This window comes from Phalacrocorax carbo, chromosome 16 (assembly GCF_963921805.1).
Source record: "Phalacrocorax carbo chromosome 16, bPhaCar2.1, whole genome shotgun sequence".
Lineage (NCBI taxonomy): Eukaryota > Metazoa > Chordata > Aves > Suliformes > Phalacrocoracidae > Phalacrocorax > Phalacrocorax carbo.
In genome coordinates, this window is record NC_087528.1 from 1,583,614 (window position 1) to 1,603,879 (window position 20,266).

At 47.6% G+C, this 20,266-nt stretch overlaps 2 protein-coding genes across 7 annotated transcripts in view; one reads left to right on the plus strand and one right to left on the minus strand.

The window, feature by feature from the left end:
• Positions 1-20,266, plus strand: part of RECQL5 (RecQ like helicase 5) — a 38,541-nt gene that overhangs the window by 15,015 nt on the left and 3,260 nt on the right. For 5 of the 6 annotated variants that reach the window (XM_064467327.1, XM_064467331.1, XM_064467326.1 and 2 more), the window contains 8 exons: positions 14,735-14,962; positions 16,448-16,547; positions 17,048-17,084; positions 17,584-17,642; positions 17,790-17,866; positions 18,342-18,435; positions 18,894-19,028; positions 19,492-20,159. In XM_064467327.1, coding sequence (XP_064323397.1) covers positions 14,735-14,962; positions 16,448-16,547; positions 17,048-17,084; positions 17,584-17,642; positions 17,790-17,866; positions 18,342-18,435; positions 18,894-19,028; positions 19,492-20,159 — 1,398 coding nt within the window. The remainder of the gene's footprint in view (positions 1-14,734; positions 14,963-16,447; positions 16,548-17,047; positions 17,085-17,583; positions 17,643-17,789; positions 17,867-18,341; positions 18,436-18,893; positions 19,029-19,491; positions 20,160-20,266) is intronic. The other variant, XM_064467329.1, reaches the window with a different exon arrangement.
• Positions 785-12,032, minus strand: SMIM5 (small integral membrane protein 5). Its single transcript, XM_064467336.1, has 3 exons — positions 10,995-12,032; positions 2,535-2,688; positions 785-1,147 (listed from the first exon to the last, which is right to left on the minus strand). Exons 2-3 carry the CDS (start codon positions 2,659-2,661, stop codon positions 1,026-1,028), a joined length of 249 nt encoding a protein of 82 aa, XP_064323406.1. The 5' UTR covers positions 2,662-2,688; positions 10,995-12,032; the 3' UTR covers positions 785-1,025.

Below are 20,266 nucleotides of genomic sequence, written 5' to 3' on the forward strand. Positions count from 1 at the left end.
CAAAGATTTCTGAAGTTCACCGAAGTGTAAACCAAACGTACGCAGCGGCTGCAGCATGGAAAAGGGATTTATTTGCACTTGTTAACTTCAGCCGTACAGCCCGTACTTGGCTCGGCTTTGTCACAATGCCCACCGTCAGCTGCTGCATGTACACCCCGAAGTGACGGTTGCCACGCTCTATGTCAGTCCTCTGAAATGCCTTTGTGCATGCTAATAATCATACCTCAGGCGTAACATCCACTAAAATAAACCGCACACAGTGCAGGGAGTCAGGCACGCAGGTCCCTCGAGCAAGGACAGGGATTTGTTCATCTGCCCTAACTCCTGTGCTCTGTAAGGACCGTTCACCTGCAGTAAGGAGAAAAGCACAACCACACAGCGGGTGGGGAGGGAGCACGTTTAGCAGCAGAATGATCAAATCGAGCTGTAGCATGCCTGGATCAGAAGATCCACCATTTGTTTTCAGGAGACATCTCAGCTACACGTGTCTGATGCAGGTGGCTTTTAAGAGAGCAGGTTTGGGCTTCATTCAAGATATACTGGGCACGTGGACCTCCCAGTGATGTCAGTGGGTTTTGCTAGCACCCAGCATCATCCTTCTGGATTAACCGCTTGTGAAGAGAGTGGGTGCTGCCTGGCATGTATGCGTTCTCCACTTTGGTCTGCAGCTCCGTGCTCTCAGAGGGAGTCCTTGGCTGGTTCAGCTGCAGGGCTGCCACTGGCAAAGTGGGCCTGTTTTCTCAGCAGCATGTGTCCATGCACCCCCATCCCGCCCCACCCCACCCCAGAAGAGGGAGGCAGTGATGGTAAAGTAGCGTTACCTTTCTGATCACGCCACGGAGCCCAGCAGTGGCTGTCACAGAAAGAAGGAATTGCGTGCTGTGGCTTCTGGTCCACTGAGTCATATTAATTAATATTGTTATTGCCATTTTCAGCAAGCTAGTGTTGAAAGTCATTCCCATGGGTCTGAATCATGGTGTCCATGCATGTCCCCGAGAGTAAGTTGTGTCACCTTTTGTTGCACTTCATGAATGGGCAATTGGGCGGACTTGGATCTTCCTACGTCTATGGTCAGGACGTCCGTCGCAGCTACAGCAGCTGTAGCAGCAGCAACTGCAGGCAATGATCATGAGCAGCAGAACAGTAACTGGAAAGAGAAGCAAAGGATATTGCTTTGTGATGCAGGAGCAATCCCTGGAGAGTAACCCTACATCTCCTCCAAGTTATTGGGTGAGCAGCAGAATGAACAAAGCCTGCTTTCCTCCAGATTGTTTTTATCCCTGCATCCCCACCTCCCTCCCCCTAAATTCCTGCTCCCTGGTATTAGTTGTCCATGTAATCTGGACAGTCGTTATCGGATATTTAATGATCTTAAGAGCTATGTACCAAACCAAATGAGGGCATATCTTTACCTGTCTAATGGGCTACTGCTTTGGAGACGACATACAGCCACTAAGTAGAGCTGCATGCCTGGAAGGGATGGAGACCCCACTCTCCCCACAGTTGTGTTGGAACAGCTCGAGAGAACTTGGTTAGTCAAACCAGCAGTTGCATTGCTGAAGAGTGTGTGCAGTGAACCCTTCAACGAGGACAGGTATTCATGACTGGGTTGGCTTTATTCTTTAGCTTGAGAAAATACATACTTCAAGCACAGGGTTTTGTTTCACAAAGCCGTAGGCTAACGTACTGTTCTTCTACACTAGACATAATGGTTGGTGCTGGGAAGGATATGTTAGTTTATCCAGAACAGAAAAGGATGACGCGTTTAATCCTGCAAACACATAAGAGTGCGTGAACATGCACGTGTGTTTGCATGTGTTCCTTGTAACCCTGGAGTTGGGCCGCCACGTTACCGGACCTGTGGGGAACCAGCTGTAGGTATGAAAAAAATAAAGCACCAGGTGCGTCTTTCTGAATTCCAGCCCAGGGAGGAGTGTCCAGGCTGGATACACACCCTTCCTTTTGGCCGGGAGCAGAGTGTACCTCATTGAGGGGGAGGGCCTGCCTTCCTTCCAGCTTGTTTTCCTATTGTCTAAACAAACTTCATCCCCCTTGATCAAGCAGCTCTTTGTTATTCCTTCCATGCCATCCCTACACAGAGCAGCAGGAGGCATCTTGCCATTACCAGAGGAGGACAAATAGGCTCATCTGAAGCATACTGGCTTCCACTGGACTAAGCACAGCAGTGACACTCAGAGTCTTGGACTTTAAGTATCTTCTGCGGCAGTGAGATGCCCTAACACCATTTGTCAGAAACTATCTCTGATGTATCAAAACATTGCAGCAGCTCAGGAACGCTCAAAATACTGTTGTTTAAACTAATGCTTAAATATGAGAGCTTTGGGGAAAGCTATACTGTTGCCTGGCGTGCTCTGCATGCATGTAGAGATACACACTGGGTATTAAAAAATCATCTAGAAATTAAACTGGAAAAGAACTGCCAACACCACCAACCCACCCAGAGAGACACCGGAGCAAGGTGCCCCCGGAGAAGAGACATTCTGATACCCCTTTGCCTCCAGCGAAAAACTCACCGATAAACAGAAGAACCACACAAAAGGACACAATCTCCACCGGGTCAGCCTTGGGCAGTCTCTGCAGCTTAAGGAGAAACTTCTCACCAATGGTTTGCATTTCCTTCAGAAAGCCTTCGGAAGACATTCCGGCTCAAGCTCTCCAGGCTTTATGCTGTAGAAGAACCAAACAGAGAGTAAACCTTTTCACTGACTAATGCTAAGAAGCTGCCAGCCTTCTTATAGAGCTGGTGATCACAAGCAAAACAAGTTTATCTGGTCTCAGTCCTTGTTCCCAGTAGCTAAGGTGGAGGACTATTAATTGTCTACATGTTCTGGCACTGGTTTAGTTTCTGGTTTTGAGGGTGCTTTTGTCAGCTGCACTGTTGAGCAAAGGTGAAACGGTGTTCTAAAAGGACACTTATTTCAGCAGGCATAGAGTTAGAGCTGGACAGTGTCTGCCTTTGCCTTTCACCCGATGAAAGGAATATTTTTCTTCCAGTTGTGCTAACTTGTCCTTCCAGAAAGAAATGCAGTTCTAACTCAACCTGAATTCCAAATGCTGAAGCCCAGTGGAATATAGTTTTCAGTTGTTTTACAGAGTAACACAAAGTAGACCCCTTTGAAGACTTCCTGCATTTTCAGCTACAGAAAGCCCCTTCAAAAACTAAGGCGCTTACTTCAACACCTCACTACAATACCATTAATAATGTTTTATCAACCAGTTTTACTGAAGAGCCAATGTCTGTGTTCACTAGCAACAGCTGGATACTTTTCAAGTTCTCACAGATGTCAGCAAGTTTTTATACGGTAAGCTAAATGTAGCTTTTTTTCTTCTAAGCCAGAGTCTGTTCTGATGGAGCAGTGTGTGACTTGAACAGTGGCTGCCCACCCATCCCTGCTGGTGGTAGGCAAAGCAAAAGCCTCTGGATCTCTCGGGCAGATACCTCCCTTGTGGAGCTTAATCCCTCCTGCCCTGCCCAGTAATCTTACGCTGTCTTTATTCTCAGAAAGAATGATCACCAGGAACTATTGTTACTGAGAATATTACTAGTCTACTCAGAGGCCTCAGTTTTGCCACCAATATTTGCTGTTCTTTTGCCCCGTGAGCAAAATATTGGAAGGCATTGCAACAAACAAGCTTGCGTGAGAGCTATGGAAGTTCAAATTTTGTTTCAGTCAGTAAGTGGAATAGGATGTTGTTGAGAAATATCCATAGTTTCCCCTAAAACAAGTGTTTGGACAAGTCAACACTTGGACTATAACTGTCATGTCATTATGTCAGAACGTCCTAGCTTATGTGCGTTGTAATGGTCAGCCCTGGTTTATGGGACTGGAACATTGCGATTTAATATCCTGGTCTTGGTGATACCAGAAAGCCAAGTGACCAAGGCAGTACTTCCAGAATGAGCCAGCCAGTTCATCAGTGCACATCTGGTTTGGTTACTCAAACAAATGGATGCTTGGAGTTCAGTTTTTCTAAACACACTGAGGACAGAGAGACCTTGGCTGTTTCTTTGCATGCTGCGCTTAAATACTACGGTGCCAAGTTAAATTACATTTTGTATGTTTATGCAATTCAAAAAGGGTTTTCTTTGTTCTTTTAAATCCAAGCTAAGGAATAGAAATCGGAACCAGCTGGTTTCCTAGGGATGGGGGTGGATGGAAAAATCTACATCTACAGAAAAATCTCTGTGCAACTTAGCAGGGAGGCATAGCTGTGGCCTTTTGACCTGAAAAGGTCACTTTTGAGACTAGGGTTAAATAGTTCTTTCCAGATGATTGTGTACCCCAAGCGAGCTGCTCCAGAAACGGCTGCTTTATCCTTTGCACAGTGCTGCGGGATTCTGCGTCAGCAGGTTTCCAGTTTTGTTTCCATTCCAAGGGGTGGCAGCGCAGGCAGAGGTGAAGTGATTTGTGTTTTCTGCTATTGGCTCTAGAAGAAAAACTTTTTCTAAAAAAAAAAAAAAAAAAAAGTATTTCTGGCTCTAACGTTCTGAAAATGTTTGTTCCCTTTGCATTCCCTTTGGGGGTGTTTCTGCCTGCCCAGAATCTCTCCTACTAAGGAATCTGCTGTAACCTTTCGTACCATGCTTTGGGCTGCACCAGCAGCAGGCAGTGTAAGAGCCAGGCTTCTGAAGTTTGGGTATATGGTGTAAAATTACCAATTAAGATTGTGGAACTCCACGTGGATTAGCAAAGTGCCTAGCCTAAAACGATAAGAGCTTGTGTCTCAGTAATGGACATTCCTCTGCCCCATTGGTACCTGAACCCGAGCTAGGTGAAGGAGCTTTTATTCTAAAACTTGCGAGGAATGTTGCTGGTTTACCTTGGTTTGAACTTCTTCAGGGACAAGGTTTGATGTTGGTGTTGCAGTCTCCAGCCTACCTATGAGGAAACAAATGTTTTTCCGCTCAACTGCATTTCTGACTGCAGGGCTCTCACTGCTTTGGGATTTCTGTTTGTGGAGTGTAGCAAAGGGTGAAAAACAGATCATTTCTTAAGGAAAAAAAAAAAAAAGAAGTAAAAGAAAAACTCCCCCCCAAAAGCTAGTTGTATTCGTGGACTTTTATATCTTCCGTTCAACTTGTGATGTAAAGTCCTTGGTTAGGACTAGTTCAGACTGTGATCTCTTTCCAGCTGATTCCAGCAAAACCCAGATCTTGCCCTAGAGATTAGCATAAGGGTAAGGCTAGTGCTGTGTGACTTAAGTTGTCTTATGCATCTGGCTCATCTGCCTCATGTACAACACAATGATGACATTCCTTACGAATTTCAGAGTGGAGCTGTAACAATTAATTCCTTTTTTTACTATTAGTATACTGTGTTCAAGTAAGCTCCCAGTCACCAACAGGCCAAGTGCTGCAGGATATTTGGTTGAAGCAGTGACTGTAATGATTATTATTAAAATGGGCAAGTCTTGAGAGATTTGAAACTTAAGGTTGTAGGTCTTAACTGACAGTTTACTTCCCAAGACTGGAGTGCTGTCCTAGAGCCTAGAACAGCCACCCAAGTTGGTACCTCATGGATTCTGTGGGGTTTAGGGCACAAATAATTGTTTTTCTCAGTTGGGAATTTCTCCTTGCTCATTGTCCTTCCTCAAAACCACATCCACTGAGGATGGGAACCCTCCAGAGCAGCAGAGACATGGCTGTTAGGGCAGCAAAGCTGGTGGAACACATTACAGAAGAATTGCTGAAAGACCACAGTGCAATGTAGTCGTCATAACTCATTGTCCTGACTCATGTCGTGAACTTTTGCTCCACAGCTGTAGCTAGAGGTCATATGAAGTGAAGATAGGGTGAAGAGTGGCAAGAAGAGGAGCTTGCATATAAAAAAGGTGAACACAATGCTGACATCTTGTGACAGGCAGTCTTGGAGGTTCCTCTGGGGTGAGGTGGCAGCCTGGAAGTCGTGGTTTCTGCTGTTTGCTCTTCTGGCTGTTCTTCAAAAAATAACTCATCTACCCAGTGCTGCCAGTGGGACTAGGTCATTGAATCTTTCTGCCCTCCTCTATGTTACAAGGCCTGGCAGGGGAGGGAATAAAACAAATCTTTTAATTTGGGCTTATTTGTTTTTGAGAAAAAAGAGGCCAAATCTGCCACATGCCCTGAGTTGTTAGCCTTGGATGAAAGGAGAAAGCACAGTCATAATACGGGGGGCTAACATCTGCAGGTGTGCTGCTTGGCTGCGAGGGTTAGATGGTCCTTTAAAACCAAAGAAGCATGACCTGCGTTTAGGGCTTCTGTAGATTTAGATTCCCAGAAAGCACTAATACTTTTTTAATGCAGATTCATCTTGCTGTACCCACTGAATAAAGCTGTGAAAATTGCCATAATAGCACTGAAATTATCTTTCTGAACTGTTTTAATGGACTTATGCCGTACTGGAGCACTCAGAAGCTGGCTGCTCAGCCCTTTTGAGAATAAAGCTATTAAAAGGCCTCAATCTAGACATTCAAGAGAAGAGCCTTGGTCACGGTTTCTTTGTACTGTGAACTGGCTATGTGTGGTAGCTTCCAGGCTTCAAGCAAGAAAAAGAGCTTTGGGATGACCATGTAAGGTGGGGTCCCACATCCCTCTGCCTGCCTTCAGCTAGTCAGGTTGCTATAAGTACTTTGGAAATGATGTAAATTGATTTGGGATTTTTGGTCGGTCTTTGGTTTGGAAAGCTGTATCCTATCTGTGTGTCCACACAGGTGTATCAAAAGTTGAACTGTAGGGAGTGGGTGAGCTTAAATTTGCTGCTGAGGAATGAGACACGTGTTTAGTCATAACCCTGGTGGCATTTGAGCATTCTGTTTCAGCGCAAAGAACATTAATTTGAGTTTGTGGTTTAGCCCCAGGACTGGAAGTTAGTAAAGGCGGGCAGCCTTCCTGGCCTGCCAGTGATGCTTACTGGTTGTGTGACTCGGTTAAGTCATCCCATCCCTCTGTTGGGTGACTTCATCGCTGCGAAGCAGCACAACATGTAACCACCACCAGAGGTTTGTTTGCTAATTGTTGTGTGTCCAAGTCTCTGACACGCTCTGAAGCCTTTACATAGACAGCAAGTCCCTGGGTTTTTTGCAGTTACAAAATGTAGTGGCCTTTGCTTGCTAACTGCTTGTTGCACTGCAGGCACTGAGCCTGTTTAGGATGAAAGTAGCTGAAAGCATGGCTTCTGCTCCCAGTTGCTCCTTGCCCAGTCATGCCCCACAGGGTTTATTTCTCTTGACATGCTCCCGATCCACTGGTTTTACCGTGCTCCCTCTGAGAATCTTTGCTTGTGTGGGTTTGTTGCTATCTTTTGGTGGTGCCCTGAAGCTGCCAACGCCTCTAGTCCTAACGCAGCCCGTCCCAGCAAAGGTGAGTTCCGTGTCCTCTGCTGTGCCCGCTGCCCGTAGCAGCAGTGCTCCAGAGGCCTCGCAGAGTCAGACCTGCCCGATGCGTGCGAGCAAGCAGAATGCCAGGGCACCATTCTCACTGCAACGTTGTCTTTTTCCCAAGACTGTGGCTGTGGAGAAGCAAATACTTTGTGTTCTTTCTCAGACAAGTCAAATAAGTTGGTTGAAACTGGACCAATACAGGGGTGGGAAGCCTGTATGGATTGTGGTAGCTTATTTGGCGGGAAATCTTAGGAGGCAGTCCCAGCCTCGTGGGAGGAGAGTGCTGAGCAGCTGAATGGGAGGGGTTGCTTTTTATTCTCGTCTAAAACTTCAAAATCAACTCTGACTATATTTGGCCACTTTCTTAGGAACCTGGTGGCTTGGCCGGTTTCTAAGTCTACCAGCTTTGTTCTTGGTCCCTGAAATGTGCTTCTGATTTTGTATGGGTAAGGTCTGCAGTGCTTCCTGTCCCCAAACGGTGCCGGGCCGCGAGGTGTTGTTACAGTTCAGATGCATTTTGGCAGAACATGTAATAATTCCTGTACGATTGTTTATTGTTCTAAGTTTGTAATATACTTCTGAGACGAAAAGGGCTATAGAAATGTAGTCGTATTATCAGTGCATGGTTTTCCCTCATCATTGTTAATGCAACGTTTGCTGCCATGACTGTAGTTAACCAGCCATGTGAATGTTATCTATAGTCCACAGACAAACCCTTTTTTGCTAAAACAGGAGTAAATGGAGCCAGACAGACCTATAATTTATTCCCAAGCAGATGAAAATAGTTTCCAGTATCAAGAGAGTTCAGCTTTTTAACAGCACACACCCAAACTGGTAAATTGCAGCTCAATGTCATGGAAGAAAAGCTCTGACTTTGTCAGCTGGTCGGGGAAAGAAGGCCACACATTCTTTCGTATTATAAAGCTGCCCTGACTGGGTAGCCATTTGGCTGGAATACCCTGTCATCTCCACCACCACTATTTGGAGATTGGTTTTGAGGCAGCACCATAAATGTTCCTTTCCTCCCCTACAACCTAATATTAGATTAATATAAAAAGGCACTGAATTCCCTGCTATAGCAGCCTGAGAAGCTGAGGCAGCCACTGGGGCACTGAGCTGAGCGTCTCTCCGCCTCTACAGAACGTGCTGGTTTTCTCCAGTCCGTCCCACAAACAAGTCCACAAACCCCCATGAGCTAATTCCTCACTACTAGTCCCATTTTTAAGAAGGGGGCGAACCAAAGCACAGAGCCATCCAGTGAAAGGAAAAGGTCAATTTTAAAAATAAACCTGTAGCTCTTCTACAAGAGAACTTTTTTTAGGGTTGCTGATGCTTGAATCTAGCCTGAAAGTCTATTCTAATATTAGCAAAATAACCGTTTCTCAGGAAGCTGACAGCGAGGTAGCTGTGTGCCTGTGAAAGCCATCTAAATAGTTACTGCACAAACATCCCGGGATCTCTCAGTAGTTCGGTGATCAAGGTGAAGCAGCTGGAGCCCCCTGAGAGTGCTGGAAACACCTTCTCCACCTTCCTTCAGCCACCTCTGTGTCCTGTCCTTGACTGGTCTCAGACATACAGGTCTCAGAAATGACATGCATTTTTGAGTTTTTCTGAAGTATGCTGGTCTAACCCTAGTAAAGATGGCTGTAGGAACTCAAAACTGAAGGCTACAGCAGCTGCTTCCAAGGAAGCTGTTTTGAACTTTATCAGCTGTGGTTGCGCCGGGTAGTGGTGAGAACCTGCACGGAGGCGAGGGGTGGGTGCTGCTCTCCTCACCCAGCTCTCTCACAGCCTCCTGCAGGCCCTGCCGCCCAGCGTGCAGCTCTGCTCGCCGGCCCCTGTGTGGGCCAGGGGTTTGCGTTACAGAAAGGACCTGCTCTGTCAAACTCGGTTTATTTTGCGCCTCCGCTCCCATAACCGCTTCGGCATTGCAGTCAGGCTAAGAGGCCCGTGCGCTATGACAGCTGTAACACAAGCCATGTGCTGCTTCTTTCATCCTGACATGTGTTTTGTATTGCTTCTTCCCCCCCCACCCCAACACCCCCCCCCCTGCATGTACAACACGGCTGCAGCTGGACAAGCCCCCAGCCAAACCCGTTAAGATTTTCTTTTGGCGAGGAAAACTTGGCGTGTTTTCCTACCTCCCTCACTCTCTCCCTTGCCCTCCTCCCCTCGCTCCTCCCTTCTTTTTTTTTTTTTCTTCTAAACTTTGTTTTTCCCGTACTTTATTTGACAAACCATCTTAACTGCAACAAACAACCTACAGAGACCGTTCATTAGCAGGGTGGAAACTTCCCTCCATCCCCTTTGAACCTAGGGCTAGACTGGAGGCGTGTGGCTCGTAACTGCGGCATCTTCTCACAGAGGCACTTCCAACTCCGTGTTTGTACAACACAGAAAGACCTGCCCTCCCTTCCACCTTAATGGGAATGGAGGGAAGTGGAAATACCTGATCCTTAACATTCCTCCCTACAAGCATGTGTAGGATGGGGAAGACATCTTCCTGTGACAGTTGCCTTTCTGCCTCACCCCGTACCCGTCCGTGAACATCTGACTGCCCAGGGGTCCCCGCTCAGCGCTAGGCGCTGCGAGAGCTTCCCAGCGCAGCAATCGGATGTTTGTCATGATGTTTATACGGTCGGTCTCCTTGCCAGCCCCCTCCCCACACCCAGCAGCAACCGGAGATGGGAGCACAGGTTGTGGGACACCTCTCGGTACAAAATCAAGGCTCAGTGGGTAATCTCATGTATTTGGGGAATCCTTTTCCTTCCCTTCTCGCTGCATTCAGATCTGACAGTCTTGTTACTGTAAACCACAGACCATGTATGTGTACCATGTATGTTCTCCCAGAGCAGTGGTTTCTCATGCTATTTTGAGCAGTAAACCAGCATCTGTGCCCGATACATGAGCTGATGTTTTTTTAAATGCTCTCGTTAGAAGCTGTGTAAAATCTTTCCATTTGTTTCTATTGGACACAGATGCTTAACTTGCACAGTATGCTAGTTTCCCGACCAGGGTTTGTTTTCAAGCTCTGTTTGCTTCAGGATTTGGGGGATAAAACTTAGCTCCAGCTGGGAGGAGCTCTGGAGAAACGCTGTGGCTGGTACCCACTCGGTTTCACATGTGCTCGCCTGTGCTGGCAGCTACTCGCTGATGGCACACACGCCTCTCGTACAGAGGAGCAGAGCAGCTCTTTTGTGTACGCTATATCTTAAAATACCAAGTTATCACTGTGGAGAATGCCCTGTGCTGGACCTGTTTATTACCTAAGGTCACATTCCATAACAGCAACAGCAAAATGAGCAGACAGCCTTTCTAATCAGGGAAGAAGCCACTTCCTCCTGCTCTGCTTGGCGAAGCAATGCAAGGCTGCAGGCTGGATCCTTTAGCGGTACGGCTGCAGCCCAGCCTTCTGCACTCTTACTAAAAGCTTCTTCTCTCACCACCTTTGCTCCTGAGTGCCCCTTGCAAACAAATTCCGGCTAGCAAGCTCTGCTCCGCGGCCGATTCTGCAGCTCACCGTGCAGAGCGCGACACCAGCTCCAGCTCCTCGCCAACGAGCCCGGGGTTGAGGTGCTACGCTCGACCCGCCAGCAGCAACAGCTCAGCCTTACCCCAGCCGCGCCGCAAACTCCGCTCCTCTTGGGTTTCCTTTCTGTCTTCTTAAACTTTCACGTCATCTCTCCCCTCACCCTGGCTCGCCTCTCCCTCGCTCCTCTCGGCTCCTCTCGGCTCCGCGGCTGACAGCCAGCTGGTGTCTCGGCCTTTTTTTGTTACTGGTTGTCCCGGCGATGGGGAGTTTCGTGTTACGCGGGTGCGGGGGGGGGCGGCTGGAGCCGCAGAGCCAGCGCCGGCACTTGTTGCTCGCTTCCTCTCTGCATCTCCTCCTAGAAAGGTCTTTTATCTTTTTCCCTGTAATTACAGCTTTTTCTGGAGCGGGACCCGAACCGATGCGCTCCTTGCGATAGCTCGGGTGTGCGTTAAAGCAATTAACTTGCCTTTACGCTGCCCAGTTTCCTTCCGACTCCCGGGAAAGGAGCTTTTCTCGTGGGTGCTCTCAAGAGGCAGAACCTGCCTCGGGCCGGGGCACAGGCACGGTGCCGAGGTGGGGAGTTTGCTGCCTGCCCTTGGCCAACTCATTTACTCTCCCGACAGCGTGGGGTTTGCTGCTTGTGTTGTCGGACAGCTGACACCCGCTGCCTTGTCTCAGAGGGTTGTTGAAGTTCGGCTGGTAGTACAAAGGGTCCGGCCCTTCAGATGGGCGCAAAACTGTAATTCCTCATCAACCAACAAGGAGTTTGTTCTTCTATTTCATCTTTTATTCTGATTTGCTCTTCTATTTGATAAAGCTTGTTAAATGGCCTTTGTCCAGCAACTGGCATACGCATAAATGATTTGTCCTCATATGATTTTTGTCCTTTTAATGCTTTCATTTCTTGGCTTCATTCCAAGCCTTGCTGGGTTTATTTTGGGGGGGAGCCCCCCGATGAGGCTCCGTACCCTTCTTTGGCTCATGTGAGGGAATGCTTTTTTCTGGTATGTTTTGGGAGCGGCAGAGCTTCCTGTACGATATGTGACTGTCCTTGTTCTCCGACAGTCCCATCTGTTTCTCTCAGTTGCCACCACAGGGCTCCTGTTTTACCTGGGGTACAAAAGCGAGGGGTACCAGAAGGAGGCACGGTGCGGGCAGCCGTGTGGTCAGTTTAGCACTTTCCTGAAATGTATTGCCACAGACAAAAACATGTTAATAAACCTGACTGTTATTTGCTCTTCATCCTATCCCAGGATGTAAAACCAGGGTGGGATGTCTCAAATTAAATAATTATTTTGTTTAGACGTTTTGAAAACCAGTGGTCAGCTCATACATACTCCTGCTGAAGGGTGGGGGAGGCAAATAATGCAGTTGCATATTTAAAAGATGAAAAAGTTTTAGGACATGTATAATAATACATACTACCATTAATTTATGTAAATTGGCTCTGCATCTCGCAGGCATAGGTCATGTGGCTCGGGAAGTTTTCCCACCACCTTTAATGCCTAATGAACTATGGCTCAGGACCTCTTGCTTTCAGTTAAGCATTAATCCAGTGGTTCCCCCCAGCATCCCTATTGGTACCTCTGGTTTTGGCCTTTTGACTCTAATTATAGGACTGCAATCTTAGTTCTGCAACTGAATTTCCGTTATGACCCAACTCATGAGCACCACTGGCTAAAGTGGGGCTGTGGCCCTGATTTGCGTAATTCTGCAGGAAGGTACAGGCGGTTACAGGAGGCTGGACAGAAAGGGCTTGACTTTACGAGCCTGGTGGGTTTGAAACTAGAACCGCTCTGAATTGCAGTGGCTTCAGAGCTGATCTCTGCCTCGGCAAAGCCCTCCCTTGGGGCATCTTTCCCATTTGCGTTAAGGGACAGAGGTGAGTGTGGATGTCCCCCCCCAGCATAAGCCTGTGAGTAGGCAGTGGAAGTGAGGAGAGGGCTTGACCATTACTGCATGCCTCGGTTAACTCTAATACAGATCAGTGGGTGTGAGAGAAAGAGACATGGACTAATGAGAATGCCTGCCTGTTTTCTTTTGGGGAAACAAAAAGCTGACTTGCAGCTCGCTGACATTTCTATAGTCACGTTGCATTGGCAGGACAGGCAGCACCAGTAGTTCTTTTGGAAAGGCATGACAAGGGGATCAAATGTGTTGTCCCCATCCCGGTCCCCCCACCCTTCCCCACCATGTGAAAGGAGCTCTTTGAGTGCAAGGCGAGAGTGCGTCAGTGCGGCTCTGCAGGGGGATATAAAGCCAGCTTTGTAGCAGCCCTCTCTGGGCTTTCAGTGCCCTGGACCGTGCAGCACAACCTCACCCTGTTGCAGCCCTCTTTACCTGAGCAGCCCCAGGTCCTTTGCGCTTCAGCGCACACGTTTCATTGCTCTGGCGACAGTAGTCTGGAACCTGCTGCTTTGCTGCTTCGCTCACTCTTTTGCAGGGTAAATTAACCTCCCAGGCCATGGGAATGAGTGAGCCAGCAGCTGCTGGAGACCCTTGCAGCGTCTGTTTGCGATACTTCGGTAGACATGCAGTTGTCTTTCCCCCCAGACACACGCACGCACACAAGTGAAGAGGCAAACTGCATTTGTTAGATCTCTGGCAAGTTCAGACATGCCTTAAAGGGTTTATAACGAGAATAAATGAAGTGCTCGCTCTCTTACTTTTCCCCTCTGTGACCCACTTTTCACAGATGAAGTTGGTCAGCCAACTAGGGCACTCCTTGGCAGAGAAGAAAAATCTCCACTTTGTTCTTCCTTGCAGTAAAATAATTCTCTTCTAAAATAACTCCTGTTGCTGCAGGATTTGATCTCTAAATGCCTGATGAAGTAGGTGTTTCTGTGTAGCTGGTATCAGCATTGTGATTAAGAGACAGCTGGCCACCTCTGCTGGGAAACCCAAGTTTTAAAAAGCTCCTCTAAATTCTGACCATTTTCTTAAAAAAAGATGAAGAAAAAAGTAACCGCCTGGTTATTCTTTCTAGCAAAACCCGTGTCTTCACTGTTTCAAGTTAGGGAGTGTTCTAGAAGAGAAATTACTTCCTAACGAGCCTGTCTCTGTCACCAAAAATTAGTTTACATGTCCAAAAGCATTCATGTCTGCCAGAAATCTTTGGAAGATTCCTGGAAGAAGCTAATCATCTTCACGTGGCTAGTTTGCTAAGGCTGGTAGAACTGGTTGTGCAATACTGTGTGAGCAAATGGACTGGTTTTCATGGACTCTACCCGAACTTTGGCTGCGCGCGTTAGCGGATCGAGACCCAGGCTGTATGATCTGACTAGAGCTCCCTCGTGACCTCAGTCCAGGCTGTTTCTGTGACTTAATTTACATTCCTGTTTCTTCAAATGTAGATTTGTTCACCTTCAAACTACAAACAATAAAATCCGAAGCTCTCCAATGTGAAATATGCAGAACTACTCTGAACCCTGAGGCGCAGGGATCAACAGGACCGCTCTACATATTTATCCAAGAGACATTCTGACTGGACATGGAATATATTTGGCCAGCTGCGCAGAATTCATAACTGCATATTTCATCCACGTGCCTTTTGCAGATCTCAAAGATCTGAAGGCATTTAGCGGAAGAGATTGACACCACTGTTTGTTTTACAGGTGGGGAAACGGAGGCAGAGAGACCTTAAGCAGGGTGCCAGGAACAGAACCCCAGTCCAGCTCCAGGGCTCAGCCCCTGGGATTCCTGCTGGAGTAGGCTTTCTCTGCCAAAAAAGGCTCAAGTCCTTATCAAGACACCTTGCATTTGGAGCATGAAGTTCTGGTCAATAAAAATAATTACCAGGTCATTTTCCCGTTTGTTTCCCAGATGTCGCCATGCTGCCATAGCCAAGTACTTTGGGGACGTCACCCCACCCTGTAACAAGTGCTGTGATTACTGCAAGAACCCCGGGGCAGTGAAGAGACAACTGGAGTCACTGGAGCGCTGCAGCAACACCTGGAGCAAAACCTGCATCGGGCCCACAGGTTCCTCCTGGGATAGCTATGACCCCGAGCTGTACGAAGGCGGGAGGAGAGGCTGCAGAGGTTTTAGCAGGTCTGTACTTGGTAGCTTGAACTCAGCTCATCAAAGCTCTCAGAGAGAAGAGAGCATCTCCCAGCTGCAGGCCCAGCCACTCCTATTTTCAGCACATGCTTCTGTGGGGTGGTATTTTCCTGTTAACTTCCTGGCAGCAGGAGCTGGAATTTCATTTTCCACACACTTTGGCAGCCTTGATCACATTCGTGTCCCAGAGAGCCAAAAGCTGGTTTGACTGACCTAAGAACTGCCCTGCAGAATGTAATTGGTTCAAGAAACTGGCTTGAAAGTTTTTGAAAGCGGTGAGTGAGCTTGGCCCGTTCACAGTCACAAGGATCAAAAATGTTTAAATTGAGACCAACGTGACAGCAAAGCATGACACGATCCAGAGTTCATTCCTGACTTTGCATGGCTGTCTGTGGGCCAACGGGCAGGGGGGCCACTGACAGGTCTTAGTCATCACAGGGAATGTAGTGGAGTGCCAGCGCCAGCTGCTTCGGCAGACTGCTAAACTTTAGTGTTTCCCTATCAGGCTGACAGCAAAAGGAAGATGTGCGATGGGAGACATAAATAATTCTGTAAAATGCTTGGTAGTGTGGAGATGACGACTTCTCCTCCTTGTTCTCTGGCTGAGTTGCAGCGATCGCACAGCTCTGCCAGGATGCATGTTTTGCTGCCGGTGCTGCCCGCAGAGCGCCGGCAGGATGCACGGCGCTGTCGGCTGGCCTAGCTCTCTGCCTTATCTTAAACAGCTTGAGACTGGTAGCTTTGTTCTTCAGGCAAGTCCGGCTGAGTGGGAGGAAACTGGTGTACTTGTGCCCTAAGCCTGTGTTTCGTCTCAGGGCCTGAGAGGACGCAACCGATGCTGTTGTACAACACACTGTTTGCCACTTGATTTCCTGAGCCTCTCCAAGGCTTGGTTGTAGCTTTGGCTTGGAGGTTGTAATGGTCAACAGCCTTAAAGCTCTGATTTGTGATACCTGTAAGTTTGGGCTGTGACAGCTGTGGAAGGCAGTAGACTTGGGCTACAGCTGGCGAGAATCAGCTGCTGCGTCTCAGTGTATTAGTGATGGGGATTTAATTTGATACAACAGCCTGTGCACAACTGAGCCTGAGGAATGGCTGCTTTGCCCTTTCTGCCGTCTGCTCCGAGGGCAGTAATGACTGACGGGTGGGGTACGAGACACGAGGCTCCATGGGAGGGGCTGGCAGAGCTTCTGAAATGGAGCCCTCCATTTTCAGAGCACTAGTTACGTGCTACTAGTTTGTGCTACTGCTTACAAGTTCAGGGGGTTGACAGATCCCATGAATTTTTGGAGGACGGTCGCTGCTGTCCAGGTTGAGGGATGGTAGTGAAACTAAAAGCTAGGGCTTGTTCAGAAAGGATGTGAAATACATCATCTTTTATAAATACTGGGATGGCCGAGGCTTTCCAAAGCCTGTCGCCAGGTAGTGCTGCAGCTACAGAAATGTTTGTTCCTCTTGTTTTCCTGCCCTGTCCAGGTATGATGAAGAAAGCAGTGGGAACTGGGATGAAGCCAATGAAGAGAGTCGGAAACGGGAGTGGAACAACTTCTACAAAAAGCAGATGAGCCTGCGCAAAGTGAGTTGGTGTCCCTTTGTAAGAGTCACAGGCTGTTTGCTGTGAGAGCTTGTCTTACAAACATAAAGGCTTCCTGGCACTAATGAAAGGAAATTATTGCATCTTGCTGTTGCTTGTTGTGATTTTTACTTTTGTGCCTCTGCTTTGCTGTGTTCTCCACATCTCTGGGTCAGCCCCATCATACGAAGGAACGCAGCTTATTCATGTACTAATTTCTCTGTGGTGCTAATCAAGATGATCCTGTTGTCTTTAACACTTCTGATCTTAGTCAAAACAGATTTTCCCGGTCAAACTCTTGCATATTCCTATAGCAAAGGTGAACTTTCAGCTTTGATTCTCATCCTTTGCCTCCTTTCCCCCATTTTGGTGCCTTTGCAGTACCTTTGTAACTTCAGCATTAATTTTCCCTGGAGCAGGGGTATCAGATGTGTCTTTTGTGCTTCTGGACGCAGTAATGGGTGTTGCAGGAATGGAAATGTTTGATCTTTTTTTTCTTCCAGGGCAAAGAACCAGAAAAGGAAGATTTTGTTCCTCCAAGTAAGTATCTTCTTTGGTTTATAGTGGGATTTCTTTGGGAGAAGGAATTCTTGTATTTTGCAGCTGTGTGTAATTTCTATAGCATCACCACTGGAGGTATCAATCCCTAGGCACAGAGGTTTTGGCTGTGAAAGCTTGGCTGGAGGAGGTGGATCAGACCTTAGCTTTGGTTGGGAAAAGGGTTGCATGTCTTAAGACCTGGGATTCCTTGAAAAAGGATTTCCTGAGGTGGGGAGGTTTTGGAAAGCTGTTGGTCATAAACTAGCAAAGTAGATGTTCTCATCCAGAGAGAAAAATCTCACTTCTGCTTCTGCCTACTCTTTTAGAGATTGTAGTTCCTCCAGGTAGGAAGGGTGACTGTGGTGGTCCTTGGGGCGGCTCTCTGGGGAGGAGCATGCCAAGCAGTGCTGGGCTGGCGCCCTCCCAGTGCCAGCTGAGGTGTTCTCCATCAGCCCCAGCTCTGCCATGATGCCCTTCCCCAATGTCTCTTCTGTGGTAGGTGTGGACTGCCCCTTGAAGGACGCCAGCAGCAGGAGAATCTCTAAGCTCACAGTAAAGGTAAGGAGGGCTGGTTAATGCGCAGCCTTGTTGACTTGCAAAGAACAACAAAGGTTCTGCCCGCCTTGTTCTTGCTCCTTCAGGGATGGAAGTCCGAGGGGCACTGTGACTTCTGTAGAGCATGTCTGAGTATCCCATGTTTCCTAGGGACGGGAACACTGCTTGAAGATGCTGGAAGAAGCTTTGAGCACCAATCAAAGGGTTCCAGCAGCAGGAGGAAAAGGGTATGAGATGAGGGAAAAGGGGTAGCGTATTGAGTCCCTTACCACAGGGCCTGCGCCTCCCTGAGCAACATTACCTCTCTCAGGGAATACCTTTCTAAGTTTTTTGGTCCAAGGATGTAGTTGCACCAAACAGCATCCCTCTTGTAGTGATGTTCGGGATCAGATATGAAGATTTCTGTGTCCGATTCTGCTAAATCACCTTGATTCAGCAATTCTTCCCTGTCCCACAAGATGGAGATAGTGTACTTCTCAAACTGAGCAACTGAGGACTTTGATTTAAAACTGTTTTCACCACCCTTTCTGTTCTCCAGCAATTCACCCACTGCATCCCTTAGGACTTAATTGGAAGTTATCACTTATTCTTGCACTGGAGGGAGTGAATCATGTATTTTCTTGGGAGATGCTTAAGCATTAGTGTTCCCTTTGCAGATATAGAAGTGTGTCTTGCAAGAAATCAGCCCAGCCTGTGTTACAGGTCAGACCCTGGTGCCTGTGCTGTGGAGCTGGAGTACGAAGCTTTCCGAACCAGTAAAATGGCTAACTCATACAAGGCAACTGTGCTAAAGAAGGTATGTCTGCTGTTGTTCCCTTGAATGTGCTGTGGCCTCAGCTCAAGGGGAAACAGGGTAGAGTTTGTGTGGGAAGGATGACGGAGAAGCTCTGCTTTGCCTTGGATAACTTCCAAATCTTTCTGCTTGGTTTTGTTTGCAGGAGGGCCCAGAATCATGCTGGTTTCACATCTTTGTTGGCTTTACAGGCTTTGGAAACCTACACACCAGTGCAAGCTCATCCAAATATCCTCTAGGTCTAGCAGTAAAGGGAATGGGGAGCTCCTCAGACTGTCGCTGACAATAGAGGAGCCTTGGTTTAGGTTAGCTGGTTGCACTAACTCTCTTTGAAGATGTTTCTGTTCTTGAGATATGTGTCTCCAGGGGAGATGTGTTTTGCCACTGTGGCTTTTACTGTCTATAGAGACAGGAATGCATAAAGATTTCTGGTCATTACAGCATGTTTCTATTCTCTTCAGGTAGCAGAAATCAACAAAGCCTCAAAACAAGGAGAGCTGTTCTCAGTCTTTGGGTCCAGAACTGGTGGCAGCAGCTGCTTAGAAACAAAACCTCCAGCAGAAGAGGACTTCCTCCCTGCATCCCAGGTTTACTCGGTGAGCGAGTACAGGTCGGATGAGCAAGGAGGGAATGGTGTGGTTTGTCTATCTGCTTTTTCACAGTTTTATTTTAGGTCCTTTGTGTGGCTGTAGCTGTTTATCTCTATTGGAATTGCCTTCCCTGTCTGTCCTTGGGTTTTGGAGTGAGATCAACAAGTCATGCTGGCTCCTATTAGTGAATATAATCTATGTGCAGGCCATTGTCAGAGAAGTTTTTCTCATCTTGCTCTAACCAAGCGTGCTGTCTGTTTCTTTACTGCGAGCCTGTGACTTTAACCTAATCCATTTCCCTGATGTCTCAGTTGATAGTTATGATGATGAGTCAGTTTTAGAGCCTTCCCCAGCTCACAGCTGTACACACTGGTCTATTGTATACAGAAACTTCGCTCCTTTCAGGCTTCTGCACACAGGGCTTCCTTAATGCTCTCATATCCAAAACGACTTCTTCCTTTCTCCCTAGTTCAAACCCAAGCGTGTGGGAGCAGGATTTCCAAAGAAATCCAGCTTGTTCCAGACAGCTTCAGAACTGCTGAGGATCCAGGAGAGTGATGCAAAGCCTGTCAAAAAAGTAGATTGTCCAAATGGGCAAGACAGCAGCGACTGCAGTGTGGAACTGGACACCAGAAATGCTGCTCTCCAGAAGAAAGAAATAGCAACCAAAGCAATGTGTGGGAGTGCTGGGGTGGAAGTGCTCCTTCCTGAAAAGAAGGGACAGCAACCCAGTCCAGACAAAAAGGCTGCCCTTTCAGATAGCCCTACTAAGAAGTCCAAACGTAGCAAGAAGCAGCAAAGGCTCGCAGAAGCAGCCAAAAAAGAATCACAGGATATTTCCAAATTCTTCTCCCTCCCCAAAGGTGGGTCTAAAGCCAAAAGTTGCAGCTCAGCAAAGGAAGATGGCTGTTCTGCAAGCACGCTACCTCAGGTTTCTTCTCAAAACATGTGTCGAGAGAAATCAATACCTCAGGAAAACAAAGATGTCTCTGGAGAAGATGTGTCTGGACAGTCCCAGGCAGAGAATGAAGAGCTGGGAGAGACAGAAGTAACACTGACTGAGAGGGAGGAGGATTTTAAGACCCAGCAGGCTGCTGAGTCTGAACTCTTTCAGGAAGAAATTGATGTAAAATCCAGGTAAAATCTCTACCTCTCTGCTCCCTGTGTTGCCCTGTTAATGAGCTGCAGAGCCCCACCAGCCTTGTCCTGGAAAGTGGGAATCTGTGTTAAACCTCTAGGCTGGT